Here is a 20,675-nt window from a genome sequence, read left to right on the forward strand (position 1 = left end):
TTAAGGTGCCTGCATTTGAATACAGAAATCACAATTACATATTGGTTTCTAACTGCCTTGGAAAAAACAGCAAATAAGGAGTCAAAGGCAACAGAAAAATCACTTTGAGTTTCACATACCATTTTGGAACACTGGTGGGTTCTGCTCCCTGGCTAGCGAGCACTCCTATCTCAGCAGCATTTGCCTTATTGTTTTAATATAGAATGATGACAGCACAAAATGCAACAAAGAGTAGCGCACCCTAACTTGATTTCAGCAAATGTGCTTACACCTAATTTAGTTACTTTCTTTCAGGGGGAAAAAAACCCCAAACCTTATTCTTTCAGGAATAAAATGCTTTTTAATTGAACTCAGATACAATCCAGCATATGGACTGTTTATATATGAAATTATATTGAGAGATTTTGACCAGTGTGAGTATACTTCACAAGGTGGGCACATTAAATAGTGTTTAATGTTCTACCTTCAAATGCAAGTCTCCTCAATTTTCTTACAGCTAGTGGAGTTTCTTCCACCTATTCTTATTTGAAATGCAGCAGAGAAAGGATTATTTCCCTTGTGTAAACTTGGGCTGACTGCAAAAACCTATTTAATATTGACTTTTTAACGGCTGAAATTAACTTCCAGTTGCACATTAACCAACTCCTAAAAGAAGATGTACTTGCAAAGGTGTTTTAGACAGTATGTGGAAGTCCGCGACAACTAATTAGGTATTTGAGAACATTAGAAGTTCACACTTATGAACACAATAAACGGGATATGTTGTTTTCCCTGAAGGGTCTCACAGAACAGCAAAAGCTGGCCGGGGCTGGAAAAGATCCGAGCCTACCCGTGAGGCTTGTTTCCCTCTCTTGGCCGAAACTCCCCTAGAGGCCGTACGCCTCCCCCAACTGTCATAACCCCACAGCTCCAGTCTGCCGCTTACCAGGGCGGAGGCGGGGCTGCCCCGTCGCGGCAGCACCACCCCTAAGTGAGCGGCTGATTTGAACAAAGGCGGCAGCCATGGTTGAGGGTCCGGGCTGTAAGCTCCACGCAGAGAAGCTGCGGGCGCGGCTGCGGCGGAGCCAGGCGGTGCGGAGCGCGCGGGGCAGCGCCCTGCCAGCCACAGCCAGCAACGCGGTGAGGAACCAGGCTCGGGCCGGAGCTTAGCTCAGCTGGGCCGGGCCGGGCCGGGTCAGGTCAGGGGTGAGGAAACAGCCCTCCTCCGCTCAGAAACGGGGCCGGGCAGGGAGACGCAATGTCTGATGTCCTGAGTGTACGCGGCAGTAAACGCCGCCAGGCTAGGGGGAGAGCAAATTAATCTAGGAGTCACTGGAGCGCGGCGCTGTCAGGACCGAGCTCAGGGGAAAGAGAGACGTGAGCTGCCTGTGGCCTTCCAGCCCGCCCTGTGGGTGCGCAGGGATCCTGCGCCCTGACTACCGCCCCCTGGCGGTGGGGAGGAGTGTGTCCGTGGCTGCTGTTTGTTTCTTTAAACTGTTAAGATATTGCGATTAGCATAATAAATAAGCCATAGCAGGTCGGATATGTCAAAAGCAGCCGAAGCTATAGAAACATAAAAGCTTTGGGAAATAATGAGGGAAAACTTCTAGAGTCGCTCTTGTTCACTCGGGATAAATTTTAAAGTGTCGTTGAGTTTTCATAGTCTTGTAAGTTATTACCAAATCTGGACAAAACATGATGAGCAAAAGGTATAGTTGGCCTGCCAAAAAAGACGTTTTAGTTCTGTAACTAAAACAACAACACCCACACACAAATCCCACAAACCAATAACACCCCCCCCCAAAAAACTCTACAACAACAAAAACTAGACTAGCTATTTAAAGAAATAAGGAATGTGACATCTGCTCTCATTTTGCACACTATATAATTTATCTACTAGGTTTTATCCTTTCTGTTGGCAGCATAAAATAATTCGCTAGTGTGAAACTCTGCTGGGGCTGGTAAGACATGTATAAGTTCAAGGTGAAGTATTTTTTTGGGGAAAAAAAAAGAAGTTATTTTTCAGTCTCAGTTACTTCCTAGTCTGAACGAACCTGAGTGTCTCAAAATAAACCTTGTTGCATACTGACTTTAATATATTTATTGGAAAGGGTGACGCACTGCTTATGAGAGAGCAAACTTTTGCTTCCTTCATATTTTGATAAAAGGCAAAGTAAATGATGTTGATGTTATGCATTTTTTTTTAATTTTCTACTTGACAGAATAGTTTTATAGCTATTACTTAAATGTGGATCGTTTCAAGGTGATAATACGGTGAGAGATTGCAGAGTAGCTCTGAAATTTCACTAACTAGCTCATTTGTCAGTTCCTTTCATACGTATTTTCATGGCAATTGAATGTTGTGATTGAAGCACATATCTGTGCCTTGTGTCTGGGGCTCTGATAACAGTAAGTTTCAGCAGGTTCTGGGGTCCTTGGAGTACTGCTTTGGGGAACCTTGACAAGCTGAGAAAAATGGGATGGCAGAAATTGAAGTTCAGCATTTTCAAGACCTGCAGAGTCCTGCACTTGGAATACAGTAATGTCATGCAATGACACAGGCCTTGATGCTGGTCAGATGGAAAATGGCTCCACAGAATAAAAAAAGAGGACCTAGGGTCCTGTACCAGTTAATATCATATCCTTAGTGTGCTGTTTAAGGAATAGGGTCAGACCCATACTAGGCTGTGCTAGGGACAATGTAGGTAGCAAGCTGAGGAGAGTAATTCTTCCCTCAGATGTTTCAAGGTTACTTCTGGACTATTGTGTCCAGTTTTTGACTCCTCAGTAGGAAAAAGACAACTTACTAGAGTAAGTCCCCTGGTATTATTAGTAGGCTGAAGCACATGGTGCACAAGGAAAAGCTGATAGAACTGGGGTTTTATTGCTCTTCAACTACATAAAAGGGAGATATGTGGGAGGCAGAGCTAGACTCCCATCAGAGGTACACAGGAAGATGAGAGGTAGCAGATGCCAGCAACAGTAGGAGAAATTTTTAGTAGATATTAGGAAAATCTTTCCACCACAGTAGTCAAACCCTAGAACAATGACCCAGGTAGCTGCAAGTCTCCATCCCTGGAGCTACTCTGAAGTTGACCAAATGAGGCCCTGGGCTGCCTGACTTAAGTCAGTCCTTCTTTGAGCAGGTGTTTGAACCAGATAACCTGCAAATGTCTCTTCTTACAATTTCAGTGGTTTCCTGTGCGAAGCAAGGAAAGATTATTGCTTCAATTTCACGATTATCTTTTTATTGTTGTGTGGTAGTGTCCCACCTGCTGTTCAATATCTTCTGAGATTAGACTTCCAGCTAGCAGGCAGAGATATGTCTGTGGGCTCAGACTTTTCAGTAATACACAATGCCCCATGTGAAACACTGAAGCATTTTTTTAGCTTGGATAAAAATCCAGCAAGAGGCATTTGGAAAAGAGTGTAGGTCTATGACTGGCAGAACTGACACTGACTAGTATTTCATACTCAAATTATACCTGTATAGCGTACATAAGCCTGAAACTCTTGTGAATACATGACTTGAAGGAAAAAGCATAAAACACCCTTATAAAAAAGATGTATTGTTTTAATTTGGAAAAGAGTGGTCTAAGTTATGGTATCATTAGCAATAGTAACTGTCTGTTTCATGGGATCATAATCTCATTGATTTTGATAGAGCTGCTTAAGGAGAAAAGGTTTAATATTGTCCAGTTTGGAAAATTAATTAGTACAGCTACTTGCTGAATGTGTACTCATGCTATAATCACAGATTCACAGATTGCACTGAGTTGGAAAGGACCCTCAAAGGTCATCTTTTCCAACCCCCTCGCAGTGAGCAGGATCACCTCCAACTAGATCAGGCTGTCAGGGCCACACTGAGTCTGATCTTGAATGTATCCAGGGATGGGGCCTCAACTGCATCCCTGGGCAGCCTGTTCCAGTATTTTTCCTCCCTCGTTTTCTTCCTTATGTCCATCCTAAATCTACCCTGCTCCAGTTTTAAACCATTGCCCCTCATCCTATCACTACACGCCCTTCTAAACAGTCCTTCCCCAGGTACAAGGTCTTCCCCGAGCCTGCTCCTCTCCAGCTTGAGCAATCCCAATTTTTTCAGCCTTTCAGCCCTCCTCTGCACCTGCTCCAGCAGGTCCATGTCTCTCTTGTGCTGGGAGACCTGGAGATGGACAAAATACTCTAGGTGAGGTCTCACAAGAGCAGAGTGACAGAATCACCTCTTTCAACCTTCTGGCCAAGCTCTCTTGACCAAAGTAGGCTAATCAAAGTAGTATAAATTCTATTTTAATCTCTTTCTGTGTATTCATTTTCAGCAAACTGCTGCAAGTGAGGAGAGAACCTTGGGTCATGATTTCCTTGTTGGATGTGTTTACAGGGGAGTGCAGACATTGGGAAAGGAACTTTTTATGTATTTTGATCAGAAAGCTTTGAGGTAAGTGGCCAGAAAAAGGCTTCCTATGTGTTCAGACTGTATGTATGTGAAAGGGAGGGGTCAACTTGTTACCCTAGGCTTTAGAGATTTTAAAATTAATGTTACAAGAAATTTCTAAGCAGCTTCTCTTCCATGCTGGCAATACTGGATATAGTCACATTATCAGTTAATTTATCACTTTATTCTTAGTCTAAGATTCCATGTAAAGCTGTCTGGAAAAGACAGCTGTTCCTTGAAAAACTTAGTTTCAAACATGAAATTGCATTTTCTAGGGACAAAACCCAGAGAAGTGCATGAAGTTACAGTTAGATTACCCTTAAAAGAAAAAAAACAACATCAATTCTGCATTCAGTGTGGGCTTTGTTACTGAGTGACTGATCTTGAACAAAGGTGTAAAGTTGTAATTTTTGTTAATTTAGAACTGATAATATCTACAAATACCTCACAATTCTGTGACATAATATTTTGGCATTGTCACTGCTGTTACAGGAGAGAGATGGAACTGAAAATCCTTGGCTGCAATTATAAGAGTTTACAGTGGTTCCATACTGGATAAATAAAGGCTGTGATATATCAGTAATTACCTAGCATGATATGCAGACTGATCTTTGATATCAGGGGCCCGCTGTTTATCAGATATGGTGCTATATGCTTATGTCTCCTATTAGAGAAATGCAACGAATCTTAAAAGTACATGACAATCATACAAGTAACTAGTAGAACAGGACTGCATAGCTATTTAAAGGTATCCATATTAGTGAAGAGTAGGATTATGGTCCTAATCAGTTTCTCTCCTTTGTATTGTGCTTCATTTAACTGAACCACAGAAGAAAAAGCATTTTTTTTAAAAAGAAAAAGATAAGTCAGTTATAAAGGAAGATTAGAAAAAAGTAAGAAAAGGTAACAGATACAGATGTTAGCCTTTTCTAAGTGACTTACATGTGTTATATTATCAGAAGAAAGAAGCTATTACTAAAGGATTTGAGTAAGTGTCTTGCAAAATTTCTTTTCAGAAAGAAAGAAAACATGGCTAAGTTTCAGTCTGGAAAATACAATCCTTTGTACCCTGAAAGAACTTAAATAAGTCTTAAGCTTTCTAGCTACTGTAATAACTTACTGTACTTAATGAAAATAGTTTTAATTTGTCATTTGAAAAATCTTAAAAAGTCCATCAGTTATTATAACTTTAGAAACTGTATTTAAGAAATCTCTTATGTCAGTTATTTGACTGGAAATGTAGAAGTTATGTACAGAAAAAGCCTCCTCTACACAGAAGGCAGAAGTTACTAATCTGATAATGAAGATATTCATGCTCTTGCTTTAAAAATGTGCATCTTAAAGAGAGAAGGGGTAGAGGAAGGGTTCAGAAAATGCATCTTATAACAGTTAAGGATTACTATTGGAAGAGGAAATAAGGAATATGCTTTTAGAGGATGTATTATTTCTTTATTGACGTTAACTTTTAAATATAAGACATTTTGTCATGAGGAGGGTTACCAATATGTGGACTCTTTACGTAGCTTCTCAACATAACAAAACCAGCTTTTATCATGTCCTGAAATTACGAATAAAAAGCTGGTAGTCATGCTGGAATAATATTAGTCAGACAAGTCTTGTGAAAGACTATGCCATGAAGGGTAATTAACTGATTTTATGCTCCTGGATTTTCTCAAGTGGGGAATGACTGCCTGGTGGGAGATGATAACCTGGCCATGAAATTGTTTTATACAGTTTGGCTACTGTTTGCCTGAATTGCACATGAGGAGCATGCTTCTGAAGTGTTGCCATGTTGTAGACAGCAATTAGTAAATGATGTTCAGTGTATCTGCAATCCATGGTGGGCAGTGGAAGTGCCTTTTTTTATTTTTTCTTGACTATAAATGAGCCATGACACCCTAAAAATTGAGTACTTTTACTTTTTGATGTCCAGTTAAACAAGGGCATTAAAGCCACTGAAGAAAATTGAGGTTTTTAGAAAAATCTGGGTTTTGTTGTGTTTGGTTTTGGTTTTTTTGCCATAAATCAGAGAAGGATGAAAAAATCCTGATACTTGTGAGTTGTGCAGGAGAGACTTGTGTGGACTGCAAGTTTTGCCATAGAAATGATACAGCTATGTGAAAGAAGATGGCCAGATTTTAGTTTCTATGGTGTGCTGTTCATGTAATTATGAAGTGATAAATGGTTTGGAAAAGTTTCTGAAAACTAATAACGCACTTAATGGTTTTGCATAACTGAAAACAGACAAAAATATTCTTTGGAAAGAGATAACTGTTGGCTGCAAATCCCTTAAAGGAAAGACATCTACTCCATTGAGTGGGAATTACCTCTTGGCCCTTAAACCTTGATCATACAAATTGCCTGGTTTTTACATTTCCTTACAATAGTTTGAGAGTGTTGATATCAATATTTTATTTTTATTGGGGAAAAAATAAATAAGAGATCCTTACAATATTGTGTAGCACTAAATAATTCAAACCCCTCACCTTTTTACTTTGAAACAACAAAAAACCTTCAACTCCTTACTACTAGCTATCCTTGAATAACAGGTTCTAGATTTAATGTGGCTTTTCTATTTTAATTAAAATGAGAAGATATGTATTTTGCCCAATTTGGGGACATCAAAGATAATGAAAAACTGAAGTGAAATTCTGTCGATTTCTTGAAGTTTTTCAATTTAAATGCATAGCCATGACTGAATTATTTTTTCTAGTCATGAACTGATGAATCATTAAGTTAGCTAACAGTTGTGCTTCTTAATGCTCCTTTTAAATGGGATCTTAGTAAATGAAGCCATCAGTTGCTATTTCTTTAAAAATAACTTTCTGGAAGGAAGCATTTAGTGTATTACTAATTGGTAGCAAGAAGCAAGAGTTTAGTTTAAAAAGAAATTTGACTAGTTAAGCCTGTGCAGTTCTGCTGATGGTGCTTGAGAACTGGAAATAGCTACTGAACATCAAAGTGGCTAAAATAACTGTATCACCTGAAGTGACTTGTAAGAAGAGAGTTTTGGAAAGACACAGATTTTTAAAAAGTAAAAACAGTGAGTAAATGCTATGAGAAGGTTACATTAATCATGGTCTTAATGCCAGCTCCTGAAATGTAACCGACGGGCTGAAAGAAAATACATGAATGATGTAGTGTTTCTTTGGTCATTTGTGTAAATATTTTTTGCAGCTACAAAATAATCTAGCTTTTGTAATACACAATGTCTAGAAGTAGGATAGTCCCTGTGTCTCATGTGGGTTTGGGAGGTTTTGGGGGGTTTTGTGTCTGGTTGGTTGGTTTGTTTTGGGTTGTTTTGTTGTTTTTTTTATTAAGGACTTGAATGTGCTAGGTGAATTTATAATAAATAATATGTAAGAGACCATAGTCAAACATGTCCTTTGCTTAAGTATACTTGCTCACAGTAGAATATATTATAAAATGTAAGACCTCTTAAAGCACTTAAAGTAACTAGTAAAAGGAATGCTTTAAAGAGTCTGTTCTACTCCTTTACCATGTGTGCATTTTTCAGTTTCTTTCTTTTATTAATTTTTAATTGACTTGCAGGTTTTGCCTTGGTCATAGGCAAAGAAAATCAGAAAACAACATATGGCAGATGTTAGTTGTCATGGCGTTGCTGAAAGTGGCTTTGATATGATAATAATTTTGGAAATACAGGGATTGAAATATTTAGTTTCATACCAGGTGAATTCTGCCTGATTTAACAGAAAATTGCCTGGTAAAGTAGCCTCATTTCTTTCAGCCTCCCTGTGGACTTAAGGACCTATGCTGGAAGACCAACAAGTCAAGTGAGAAAGTTTCTCAGTGTGATACATCAAAAAAAATGTTACTTAATGATCAGATTTGGCTTTTGTATAATGAAGGCTGCAGGAGAACTGCTGTTTTGAAATGATTTTCACAGAGGAGGGTTCTTTGGGAGTTGAGCACTATGTAAGCAGGTAGTTCGTTGCCGTGGTACTGTTAATTACTGTTTATGTGCCAGTGAAATGATTTGGTTAGATAAGAATTCTTTGTAACATCAAAAAATAGCCTAGTTGGAAACCTTGTTGAAATACTCATAAGAACTCTTTTTCTCTGAGGGTTCACTTCGGTATGAATGGTTCCATGTGCATTAATCCTGATGGAAAAAAAGACAGAAATGGAGCACTACCAGTTTTGGAGATACAGCTCACTGAGGACACTGTCTGTTTTTTCGAGGTGACAGCAGAGTACAGGTAAAGCAGAAACTAGCCAAATTAAACACAGCATGTTTTTTTTCTTTATATAACATTATTTTAAGAGCATTGTGAAAACTCACACACAAACTAAGTGCTTGGATAGAAAGAAACAAAACATTCTAAAGGTATCACATTTATTGGTATGGTAATTTAATTTTGTTACTTTTGTGTCTGAGTTTTCATACAGTTAAAGTAGTTCCATGCCACAGACTTAGTGTAAACACTGGGAAGGAATGTTGTATTGATTCAGTTCTTAGTCTTGGATGCTGAAGCCCATTGCCTCTTAATTTCCATGCTAGTCTCACTTCCCTAAGAAGAATAAGACCTGTGATGGTTAGCGGTTTCATATAGTTATGATCTCAAGGTTCTGTTTTATTTTGTTTTCTTTTTGCATGCAAATTGGTATGATTGTTCTAATTTACTTTAAATGGATGATTTTGACCATCAGCATTGTACTTCTCACTCCTAATAATAAAAACATTGCAGTCTTTATTTTAAAGCACTTGAGGCTTGGGTGAAAAGGAATGTGTAAATTCAAGTAACAAATATATGCATATTTAACATTACAAGACATAGAAGCTTATGTAAACCTGACACTTCTTGTGCTGTTGTATTTTCAAATGATTATGCTTAAACTAATGAAATCAAGGTTTAAGAAAATACATCTTTGATTGTGGTGTAACTACAGGACCATGTATCCATACAATTAGCTGTGTTTGATGGCCCAGAACTGGGGGTTTTTGCATCTTGGAAGTAGTTCCAAAGCAAGGACCCAGCAATTATTTTTCAAACTAATATGAACAAAAAGAAGGTGATTTCTTGTATCTTGGACAATATATGTGTTCCATGTATGTATTATTGACCTGTTTTTGGAAGGGATGGTTAATGTAATTTCTATGCCTCTTCCTGTACTTTCAAGGTTCTGTTACTTGCATGTAACATTCCCTTATATTTTGATGTGTTGTTTTAAAAATCATACTTATATGTTAGCAGATAATTAAAAATAATCTATTTTTCTTTTCCAGAAGTGCAGCTGAGTGTGAGCAGAAAGTAAGAATGATGGAAAGCTTGGATGTCTGCTCTCCAAAGTTTAGCTTCTCCAGAGCAGAAACTGAGATTAAACAGCAGAAAAACCGTATGCTGTGTGATGTGTTACTGGATCAAGCAGTATTACCTGGAGTGGGAAATATCATAAAAAATGAAGTACTTTTTGACAGTGGTCTTTGTCCAGCTGTTGAGGTGGGTGACACCAAAATATCTACATATTTATATAATATTTTTCCATCTTCTTGCCTTTATTTTATAATCTGTTGTTTCTTAAGGTATTCTAAGACACCAATGTTTTATCATTATAGCTAATAATGTAACTTTCTTTGCCATAGCAGTAGTTGCTGTTATTCCTGCCTCACAGAGTGAGTACAACTTTATCTGGCATTCTTTTGTACTACCATTAAATTGTCAGCTTTTATAGGACATATATAAAGGACAGTGAAGAGTGCTCAGGTTTTCTTTGTTCAGTTACTACCCAAAAATAGCCTATGTGGTAGAGCTGATTATTTTTGCAGCTGCTTCAATTCCTTTCCTGCTAGTTGGCATTGTTTGCTTTTCTAGTATAGTTTACCATACCTTTTTTTTGGTTAAGATCCTCAACCATGCCTCTCCATACTGTGGTTGAAAAGAAGTCTGATGTTTGCAAAAGCAGTAACAGAGAGCAGTAGAAGCATAGTATTTCTGAAAGTTTTTCATAGGATCAGTCTGGATGTTAGTTGTATCTGCAGTGTCAGCTGGCAGAGGGTGGAAAAATGTGACTTAAGGTTTTGAGTTCTTAACAAAAATGTATTTGGGTTAATAAATCTCTCTAATTGTGGTGCCTTCAGCTCAAGTATTCTTCCTGAAGATCTTTCATAGGAAAGAGCCTCTGATGATGAATGGGTTTTATTACAGTCCATGAGGAAGTTAAAAGGAAATTAATGAGTTGTTATCTGCATGTGATTCCTGTGATCAGGAACTCTTAGGTCAATGCAGAAGATGACAGCTGAAGTTTTTACCTTATGTCTTGCACATATGAGGCAAAGTACATTGGTATTCACGCAGTGAGGTTGTGTAGTGTAAAATACAAAAACATACTGGTCTATTGAGATAATGTGAACAGTAAACAACGTGATTCTATATCAGTTGAAAGTGTTCCAAGTGCCCTTTCACTACAGGTCTTTCTGCTGTTGTGCCTTAGCATTGTAATAGTCTAAAAAGTATTTCTTGTCTTACAGGTTTGCCAACTGTCAGACGAGCATGTACGTCACTTGGTGAAAATGACACGCGATTTTACCCTGCTTTTTTATAAGGTATTGGCACATGTTTTGGAGAAACCACATACAGCATATTAGATGTATGTGATCATCTAGTGCAAACAGTAAAAAGAGGCAACAGGATGAGCATCTCCATGAACAGGAATGTTGGTTTGTATGTTCTTTGTTGATTGTGAATTGTTGAATGAAAGACATGGGGGAGTCTAGACTGTGAGAATGTGCACAGCTTGGCCCAGTTGCAGCAGGACAGCTTGACAGATGCTGCCTGAGGGCCAGAAGAGTTTTGCTGTGTGTGCACTGTAATATCACTCTGAACATGTCAGAATTGATGTAAGTTAAGCACGCTCATATGTATGATAACATAAAGGTCACTCTTCAAACTGGGAACTAGAGATTGCCCCAGGGAAGTATGAAGGTAATTCATGTGGCTTCCTTTATGAAACTTGAAATACCAAGTATATTTATTTGAAACTTCTTGTTTCAGTTAGAAAAAAGTTGTTACTTTTTTGGTTGATTGCAAGAAATATATTCCAGCTTCTCCCTACTGCCACAACATCAGAAGGATCATTTCTTCCTCTGTAAACTCTGCAATTCCTGGTTGCTCTCTAACTCTCCAAAACAGAAAAAAGAGAATTTGACCTAATTCTTGTATGTTTTCTTCTTTGAGCTACATGCAGAGAAACAAACAGCAGCAGTGAAATTCTTGTCTGTTTCCTTTGGTATTCGTGTAAGGCAAGGAACTAGTGCTGCTGAAAATTCTCTTTTTGGTAGTCTGGGAAAAGGACACCTAACTTTCCTAATACTGTCTTTCAGTCAGAAAGGCCAGACATGTAATTTGTTTAACTACCTGCTTTCCCCCAGCCCACTGAAGAGTAGTTTAATCTGTTGGTTAGGGAAATCTTTTCATTCTCCAAACTTCGTAGTCAAGTCTAGCAGTAAAGAGATAGCATCTAGTTCTGCAACAACTATAATACTAGGAGACTTAAACATGTCCCTGGTGTTTAGACTGACAAGTCTAAACTTTCTGTAGCTCAATTTAGCTGTTTTCAAAACTGTTGTAATCTATACTTAGCAAATATTCACCAATTAAGAGCTTTCAAAGGAGAGCAAGCCCTCCCTCCACCGTGTTTCTTTAAGGTAAAAATATAATGAAAACTATTAAGAAACAAACTGTAAAGCTTGAGAAAACAAACTGCTTGTGAATATTCAAAGAGATATACATTAGTAATTCTTTCTGATGGAATTACCAGATTGTACTGGCAAACACATTCTCATTCAGTGAGGCTGATGAATAAGAGCACAGCAAAAGCAAATGTGCTGTGCTCAAAGACACCTGTATTCTGGTAGAACTCCAAGAGTCTTCATGCATTATTAATCTAGAGCTATTGAACCCTGCCAGAAATGGGCTAGTGTTGCTGAGCCAGCTGTGATGTTGTTTGAACTGTGCCCAAGCAACTGTGATTTTAGTGCTGAAACTTGTGGCTCTGCAGAGTTGGCTGCATCTCTATGGGGTTTTTCTTGTTTGTTTTTCTGCCAGTTCTAGCTGGTGTATGTCTATATTTACTCTGTGTGGATTGTCTCATGAAATGTGCCTGCTTGTCAGTCCACTGGAGGCTCTTTAGGTCACTGTGCCCTTTGGGTTTGTACTGTACTTAATTTGATTTCCTGCTAGGATCTGGGGAGCTCACCATGTGACTTTTCATGAGCCAACTTGTCTGGCATGGCCAGTGCTGAGATGAAGCTGAGCATCTTTACTGGGTGCTATCTGACTCCTGCAGAATCTCTGGAATATTTCAATATTGCTTAGTTCTTTAGGTTTTGGGAAGGTTGATTAACTGAGATCAGGTCTAAGCTTCTCTGTGCTGTGGTTTTGGTTCTTTTTAGGAGAGAAGAAAGATGGTTTTGGTTATGTGGTTTATTTTTGTTTTATGTGCTGCATTGATTTCAGCTTATCAGCTGAAGAACTTTAAGAACACTCCTGCAGGTGCCAGGTCAAAGATTACTGGTGCTGAATCAGAGCTAACTGGTCCGGTTGAGCCCAGAGAAGTCCCTAGCATGCCTGTGCCATGCCAATATGTTGTGGTTTGGGTTTTTTTTTAGGTTGTCTTTCTTTTATTCCATTATGTGGAGAATTCCAGACACTGTTACATCTGATTTAAAGTAATTATTTTCATATAGTTATGTAGTCATTGAGCTGTCAGTTTATGTGATTCTTTTTTTCTCTAATATTAGCTTCAGTTGAATTGTAGAAGGGCTGGCATAAAATTTATACTGTATCTCTGATTTGAGTTCCAAACATGTTCTGTTTTAGTGCCGCAAAACTGGGTCTCCACTCTACAAACACTACAAAGTCTACAAGCGCTCAGCCTGTGCTCAGTGCAGTGGGAAGATCACTGTGTGTCGTTTAGGAGAGAACAACAGGATGACTTACTTCTGCCCTCAATGTCAAAAGGCAGATCCCCAGCTTATCAATGTTAGGTATGATGTGACTTTGTAACACTTAGAAGCACCAAACTTCTTAAGCACCTCAGAGTGCTGTTTTACAGTAAGAGGATGTCACTTCTCAAACAGAATGGATCCTTAGGCATTTTATATTTAAATTCACTTGACTGAATTTAGTATTAGTATTTAGAAATGGTTAAAAACTCTTTCTTTGATACTATTTCTTTCAAAGGTCCTGGCATTACTCTAATCACATGATAGGAATTACAGAACAATTCAGAGTACTCAGTATTGTTCCCAGCTTCACAAAAAATTTCACCTTGTTCTTGGTGTTATGAATAGAATAGGCTCAGATGTTTGCTCATAGCTGAGGTGAACTGCATAAGGCAGGTAGGAATCAGCACCTCATTCATAGGATAGCCCCTTCAGTTCTGGAATATCTAAATAGCTATGCATCTATGCAATTTTGTCCTGGCTGTACAGTTATACTGAGAATAATTAAAACTTCAATAAATTCAGAGTACAGTGAACACTGTAGGGTTTAGGTCTCTTGGACTTTTTTTTTTTTTTTCCCTTCCTCCTTAGTAGATTTAGAAAGCTTTTACTACAGGCACTTTCAGTTCCATGTGAATTGTGCTATGACCAGCTTCCTATTTATCTTAGGAAAGCACAAAATGCACAAAGGATCAAAAGGTAAACTGGAATGCTTTTGGAATAAAGCACCTTATTCAACAGTTCTCAAGTACAGCATTATTAATTGAAGTGCTTAAATTCTTAAAGTGAAAAAAAGAAAAATGTCCAACAAGTGCATTAGGAAAAATGCTGGATGAATTATCAACTATAGTTCTTAAAAAAATTATGTACATATCTTACCAACTGGGTAAGTTCATGTTACATTTAGCATGCTAACAATGTTCAGTCAGATACTACGATAAAATTAGTCCTTGGTGACATGTAGTGATAGTAAAATAGTAGCTATGATTCTAAACCAGCACATTAACATAGGAGATATTATAATTAACAGGAAAATAAATAAATCTATAAAAGTGTCTGGAGTATAGATTTTGCTTCTCAGTCACAGCCAGGACATTCCTGAATTTCTTCTGATGAGGAGATCAAAACCACTAGTTAAAAAACAAAGGAAAAGAGAGGGGAGGGGGTAAATGGTAGGGAGTCTGAAAGAGACTGGGGCATTGTGCTGGAGAGTGGATCAGTTATTTCTAATTATCGGTCTGTTTTCATGTAAATGTTTTTATTTGCATTACTTCTGCAGCATTGGGAAAGATTTGCCCTTGAGGTAAAAAAAACACATCAACCTCAAACCATGACATCGAGTCCTAGCTATGATAGGCATGCGTAACATTGTGTACTACTTGTTCTTTAGCCCTGTGCATCTCTGCACATAGTGGTGTAATTTGTAGAAGAAACATCACAAAAGACTAACCTGATTCTTTTATTTCACAGCAAACTTCCGAGTAGAAATAGCCTAATTGGCTGGGCTCATGGCAGGGGGTCATGTTCTAATGAACACATAGCAAAGAAATCTGAAGAGGAGTGGACGTGTGTGCGCTGTACCCTAATAAACAAACCTTCTGCTGAAATTTGTGATGCCTGTTTGACTTCAAGGCCTGAAGGTATTAAATTGTTGTCTGGAATCTCTACTGGGAAAGGGAGGAGGATTGTAGTTTTAATGCAGTTTTTAGAACTGTAGAAATGTCTCATTGTGAATCATATAACTTTAGTTAATGTCAGATTTTGGGGGAAATCTTGCATGGAAACTGCCTTGTCTCATCTTCTAGCTTTGTGTGTAGGTGGGATTCTGTAGACAAGCCTCTGCAGTGACCTTTGAGTTTACTTGGGCAAGGAATGAGTCAAAATGCCATTCTTTCAGCTCTCCCTAAAATCATTAGAAGTTTGCAGCATATGTCTGATGGAGAAATCACCAGGGGCCAAAAGAGTAATTATCATGGATGAGTAAGATGATTGTGGGTGACTGTGGGACTTGAACATCTCTCCTGTGAAGAAAGACTTGAGAGAACTGGAGCTGTTTAGTTCTTGAGAAGGATGAGAGAGGATCTTATCAACATCTATAAATATCTGAGCGGTGGGTGACAAGATTAAGGTGCTAGTCTCTTTTCGGTGGTGCACAGTGATAGGACAAGGAAAAAGAGGTACAAGCTAAAACACAAGGTTCCATCTCAACATGAAGAGATGTTTCTTTAAGGTGGGGGTGACAGAACAGGAACAGGCTGCCCAGAGGGATTGTGAAATCACCTTCTCTGGAAACTTTCAAGACCCACCTGGATGTTTTCCTGTGCAGCCTGCCCTAGTTGACCCTGTTTTGGGAAGGGGTTTGGACTCAATGATTTCTAGAGGTCCTTCCCACCCCTAAGATTCTTTGATTCTGTGATTCTTTCATATGAACAAAAGCAGTGTATTTTTGTACCCTTTTCAAAAGGATGTCAGATTTTTTGGGGGCTGGGTTATTTCCTCCAAGTTCAGAGTAAGGATGATTCTGGATTTCCTCCATGAATTTCTTTTTTGTCTCTTACTGGAGCTTTTAATGCTGCTGTCTAGTTCTGGTGGGCAGAAGCAGCTGTGAAATGAGACCTAAAAGGAAGATGGAATGAGTTACATACTAGTGTCTGCAGACTTTTGTATAAAAATTTAGATATTAAGAAGGGATGTGTGAGGTAATGGACAGACTCCACTAAGACTTGCTTTCTGCGTTAAGAGGAGTTTTGTATTCTTTTTTACTTTGTGTGGGAGAAAATGAGTAAATTACTCTGAGGACAGATTTACAGGAAGTTATTTGCACCAAGACTGTTGCTCCGAAACATTTTGAATTGCTACATATATTACAAGGAACAGTGAGGTGTGCATGTGAGTAGCTTTTTAGGGATAAATCTAATTTTATAATGATTCCATGCTTAAGCTTTTCTACCTCAAAAACTAATTCTCTGCTTACTTGACATTGTCTAGTGAATTATTCAATGAAGTGGCTGAAGCCTGCATACTACAGCTAATATTTAAAAATGTTTTTAGCTCTAGTGCTGCAAAACTGCAAGAGGTCATAGTAGAGGTCATAAATATATCACTCTACACAGATTATAACCAATAGCTTATTTTTCCTTAGTTCCAAAGACAGAGAATTTTGACGATTCTGCAGCCTTAAACTTAATGAAATACCCTTGTAATGAATTTGGAAAACCAAGCACAGAAATAAAGATCAATAGGAAAGCTGCATTTGGAACTACAACCCTTGTCTTAACAGACCTTGGTAACAAAGCTGTTTTGAGAAATGATACCCAAATGTCTGATGGACACTCTCCATGTGCTGCTCCAAAAAGTAATTTTAATCAAATCCAAAACAATGTCTGTGAGTCGGGGGTAAGCATAGACAAGGACTGCGCAACACACGTAACTGCTACAGCTTTGTCTTCCTGTCAGCAACCTCTCTCTTTCAAACACATACAGAAGAAACAGAAAGTTCATCACGTACCCTCAGTTCACCAATATAATACAGCAACCAGGTATGTATTCTAATATGTAACCAAGTCTCTTCATAATCTCATAAACCAGCTTTATCCCTGAAAATTAATGGAATACTGAGCTGTTGGTTTCACACACTGTTGTCTTTGGATTTCTGCCAGAGGTAACTTACTCTTGGGTAACTAAAATTACACTCAAATTTCAAAGGCACTGAATGGCCTAGGGTGTCACTGGAAAAATCTTGATTATGGCATCTGGCCAGTATGCTGTTAACTAAGCAGCTGTTCATAATTCAGCTGTTTCCATGGAATATGACAGTATGGCTCGAATAAGTCCACAAGCTCAACCTAAGGAGTTGGCTGGTCTTAGCACTGTAGATACAATGTCCTTAGAGAGATCTTTGAAGTTATTGTGAAAGGTGACAAAAGGAAGATAGCTGAATATTCTAAAGTTGTCATCCAGCTGTGTCTGTAAAGGTACCTTGATGAACCTCCCATGACTGTTTAATTTTAACTTTCCTCCCTACCCTGGTATGTAACTACTTAAACACACTACTCATCTTGAATTTTTATTTACACAGTCCCTTTCAGACACATCCATTCCTTAGCTAAGAGAAATGTGATAATCTGTTAAGAGTTGTCAAGGAAAAGTTGGGCAGGCCTACACAACAGTAATGGGAGTGCGAGACAGATACCGCTCAAAGCTAAATTATGTAGGAGAAATGTGACATATTCATGATATGCCACAAAATTCTTGGTCGTGTGTCTGTTCTGAAATACAGAACAGTATATACCAGGTCTGAAACAGGATTTCACTGGCTAGTCAGGTTAGGTTTCTTCTTACTGTCAGTAGAGACCTATAGAGACCAGAGGACATAGATAGGATACTTAAGAATTTGAGCAGTGTGAAGAAGAAATGAGACAGTATCAGTCATAACAGGTAGAGATAGCAAGTCACCAACTTAAACATTTGGTTTTTAAACAAAAGCCCCGAAACGTAAAACCAAAAAAAACAAACCCAAACACTTCATGACAAAAAACCAGCAAAAATAAAAAGTTTGGGTTTTTTTTTCCTTTTGTTTTAAAGAGGTGTTGAAAGAAAATGCTGATGTCTGCAGGACTACAATACTCCAGACATAAGAGAGCATAAAATTCCTAAGCTGATAACAAGAATGAATATTTTCTTTATTTTCAATAAGGTTTCATCACTGCTTTTCTGCTCTTTAAATATACTGGAAAGCTATACTTTGCAGTATCAATCTCTTTCACATTACTGTTTTTAAACAGAGCCCTTGTATATTGCATTCAGGTTCTCTGACTCATGAGGAAGAAACGTTATCCTATTCAGAGAACATTGTTCCACCCTGTCATCAAGGATCACTTTGTTCTGACTATGACACAGAGCATTACTGTGACTTTTTAGTAAAGTGACTTTTCAGTCTTTTCTGTGAGGCATACAAATACATTCAACCTGGAGTTATTAGTTGGTCTTTTTTGCCACTGAGAGAGCAGAATACTCTTAGAATATGTTGAAATTCGGGGTGGGCAGTTTAATAGCAGTGGTAACATTATATTTTATTTTGTTTTGTAGATTGACTACTTTGAAATAATTTAAGACATGGGCTAATGCTAGGGAAAAATGGTATAATACTTGCAAGAAGAGCACACACTCTTTGTCTATGTACTGCTAAGTCATTCAGCTTTAAAGGCACAGTAGGGTGCATTACAAAATGAGTTCTTTTGCTGTCCTTGTGTGTACAATGAGTAAGATGTTGTACTGGTAAGAGAGTTCTTTGGCTGTGTGGTGTTCATAATCCCTTTAACATTACACAGGAGTAATTTTGTAACCTGTCATTGCAGCACACCTCAAGCTAACGTGACAGGTGATCTTCGTATGTTGAACACGGGCCATCCCTGCTGCAGCAAACATAAACGTCTCTGCAGCCTCAGAGTTGTGAGAAAGCCTGGAGAGAACAAGGGCAGGCAGTTTTATACCTGTCCTCTCCCCAGAGAAACTCAATGTGACTACTTCCAAGTATGTATAAGACTTCAGGGCCGGCTTTCTAATAATTTCTTGTTCCTGTAGCTTCCTTGCCCCAGTAATCTATAACTGTGGGCAGATATAATCCGTTTAAAGTTTGCATACTGAACTGAAACAATGAGCAGAATAGTAGTTATAAACCTGCAGTTTTAGTTACTTTTACTGCTGAGAAAGCACCTGCATATGCTGATGCTCTTAATCTGTTTCTGTGTGGTGTAGAACAGATACATAGCAGAAACATTAGTTTGAAGGGACCTGTCCAAGAAAGCTGTCGAGGGACTTTTTAGGATGTTGGGTAGTCATAGGACTAGGGGGAATGGATCCAAGCTAGAGGAGGACAGATGTAGATTAGTTCTTCACCATAAGGATGGCAAGACAATGGAACAGGTTGCCCAAAGAAGTGGTGGAAGCCCCATCCCTGGAAGATTTTAAGGTCCGTCTGGATGTGGCTCTGGGCAACCTGATCTAGTGTAAAGTGTCTCTGCCCATGGCAGGGACGTTGGAATTAAAAGAGGTTCCTTGCAACCCTGACAATTCTGTGATTATGTTATTCTGCAACCTGTCTGGGCAACTGCTCTCACTGCTGCACTAATACCTAACCTGACCTTCCTAGCCAACTCATGGCTCTTGCTCTTAGCTATGAATGTATGTGACTGAGGAGAATTTGACTCTCTTGCCTGCTACCAGGTACTCAATAGATAAACTCAAGACCAAATTATTATAATGCATTCGTTTGAAGAAATGTTAACATGAATTAAAGTTAGTCAGTTTAAGTGTGCAGCTGCAATTAATGTTGCAGAAAAATCTAAAATCAGTGATCACAAAAGAGATAAAATTATCTTAACTGCTAGGAATAGTTTCTTCCTCTCTAGATCTGTCTCTATTCCTAATGTTAAAATAAGGAATTCATAACTATGACATGTGCTAAAATTGTGCCTAAAACTTGTTTCTTTTGGCAGTGGGCTGACCTGCATTTTCCATTTTGTAACCATGGCAAACGATGTGTTATGAAGACTGTGTTGAAGATTGGTCCCAATAATGGAAAACGGTTTTTTGTTTGTCCACTTGAGAAGGAAAAACAGTGTGGCTTTTTCAAGTGGGCAGAGAATGGGCCAGATTTGCAGGCTATTCCTTGATGGTGATATTCTATTATCTGTTCCTCAGAATGTCTTAAGCACACAACTTTCCTAGTCATTGCTCATTTGGTTTGGTTTTGTCTTTTTCCCTGTTCACAGGTTAATTACTAAAATACCTCCAACAGAACTGCAGATTTGGAAAGACTAATTGTCCATAGTCCTATTCACAATAACCACTGCTTTTACACTGCATAATATTTTGAAATAAACATCTTGTTTGCAATACTAGACATACTGTTACACTAGTAATTAAACAAACCTGTTTCTTTTTTCATATGAATGACACTGAAGTTTGACAGCACCATGTACTTCCAAGCCTATGTGATTTTTAGAATGAATAAAAAGCCTAAATCAGGATTTTAAGTTGGTAGATTTTCATCAATGTAAACATGTATTTAATAAAAGCAAATAAAGAGTCAGTAGAATTGCACAAGATGGATTAACTTTATTTTTAATCCATTGCTATATCAGTCCATAAAGCACATGAAAAAATTCAAGCACTTGAACTTTGTTACTTAAAACTCCAGACAGAGCCTGTCTTGCATATATCCAATTAGATGTATCTGTTTTAAAGTCTCTTCAGAATTACACAGTATGCAGGCCTGACAGCTTTGATGGTAATAAA

At 38.3% G+C, this 20,675-nt stretch overlaps 1 protein-coding gene across 1 annotated transcript; it reads left to right on the forward strand.

Annotated features, from left to right (window-relative positions):
* Window positions 1-1,002: 1,002 nt before the first annotated feature.
* NEIL3 (nei like DNA glycosylase 3) lies at window positions 1,003-20,216 on the forward strand. Its single transcript, XM_054166305.1, has 10 exons — window positions 1,003-1,119; window positions 4,296-4,414; window positions 8,497-8,631; window positions 9,660-9,873; window positions 10,902-10,976; window positions 13,252-13,418; window positions 14,847-15,016; window positions 16,519-16,915; window positions 18,734-18,908; window positions 19,874-20,216. Exons 1-10 carry the CDS (start codon window positions 1,003-1,005, stop codon window positions 20,048-20,050), a joined length of 1,746 nt encoding a protein of 581 aa, XP_054022280.1. The 3' UTR covers window positions 20,051-20,216.
* The last annotated feature ends 459 nt before the right edge of the window (window positions 20,217-20,675 follow it).

Source organism: Dryobates pubescens, chromosome 1 (assembly GCF_014839835.1).
Source record: "Dryobates pubescens isolate bDryPub1 chromosome 1, bDryPub1.pri, whole genome shotgun sequence".
NCBI classification, from domain to species: Eukaryota; Metazoa; Chordata; class Aves; order Piciformes; family Picidae; genus Dryobates; species Dryobates pubescens.

Excerpts from the sequence above, each read along its gene's own strand:
- NEIL3 (XM_054166305.1), top strand. The coding sequence starts at position 1,003 with ATGGTTGAGGGTCCGGGCTGTAAGCTCCACGCAGAGAAGCTGCGGGCG. Across the intron at positions 9,874-10,901 it reads GTCTTTGTCCAGCTGTTGAG|GTTTGCCAACTGTCAGACGA; the intron begins GTGGGTGACACC and ends CTTGTCTTACAG. Across the intron at positions 15,017-16,518 it reads TTTGACTTCAAGGCCTGAAG|TTCCAAAGACAGAGAATTTT; the intron begins GTATTAAATTGT and ends ATTTTTCCTTAG.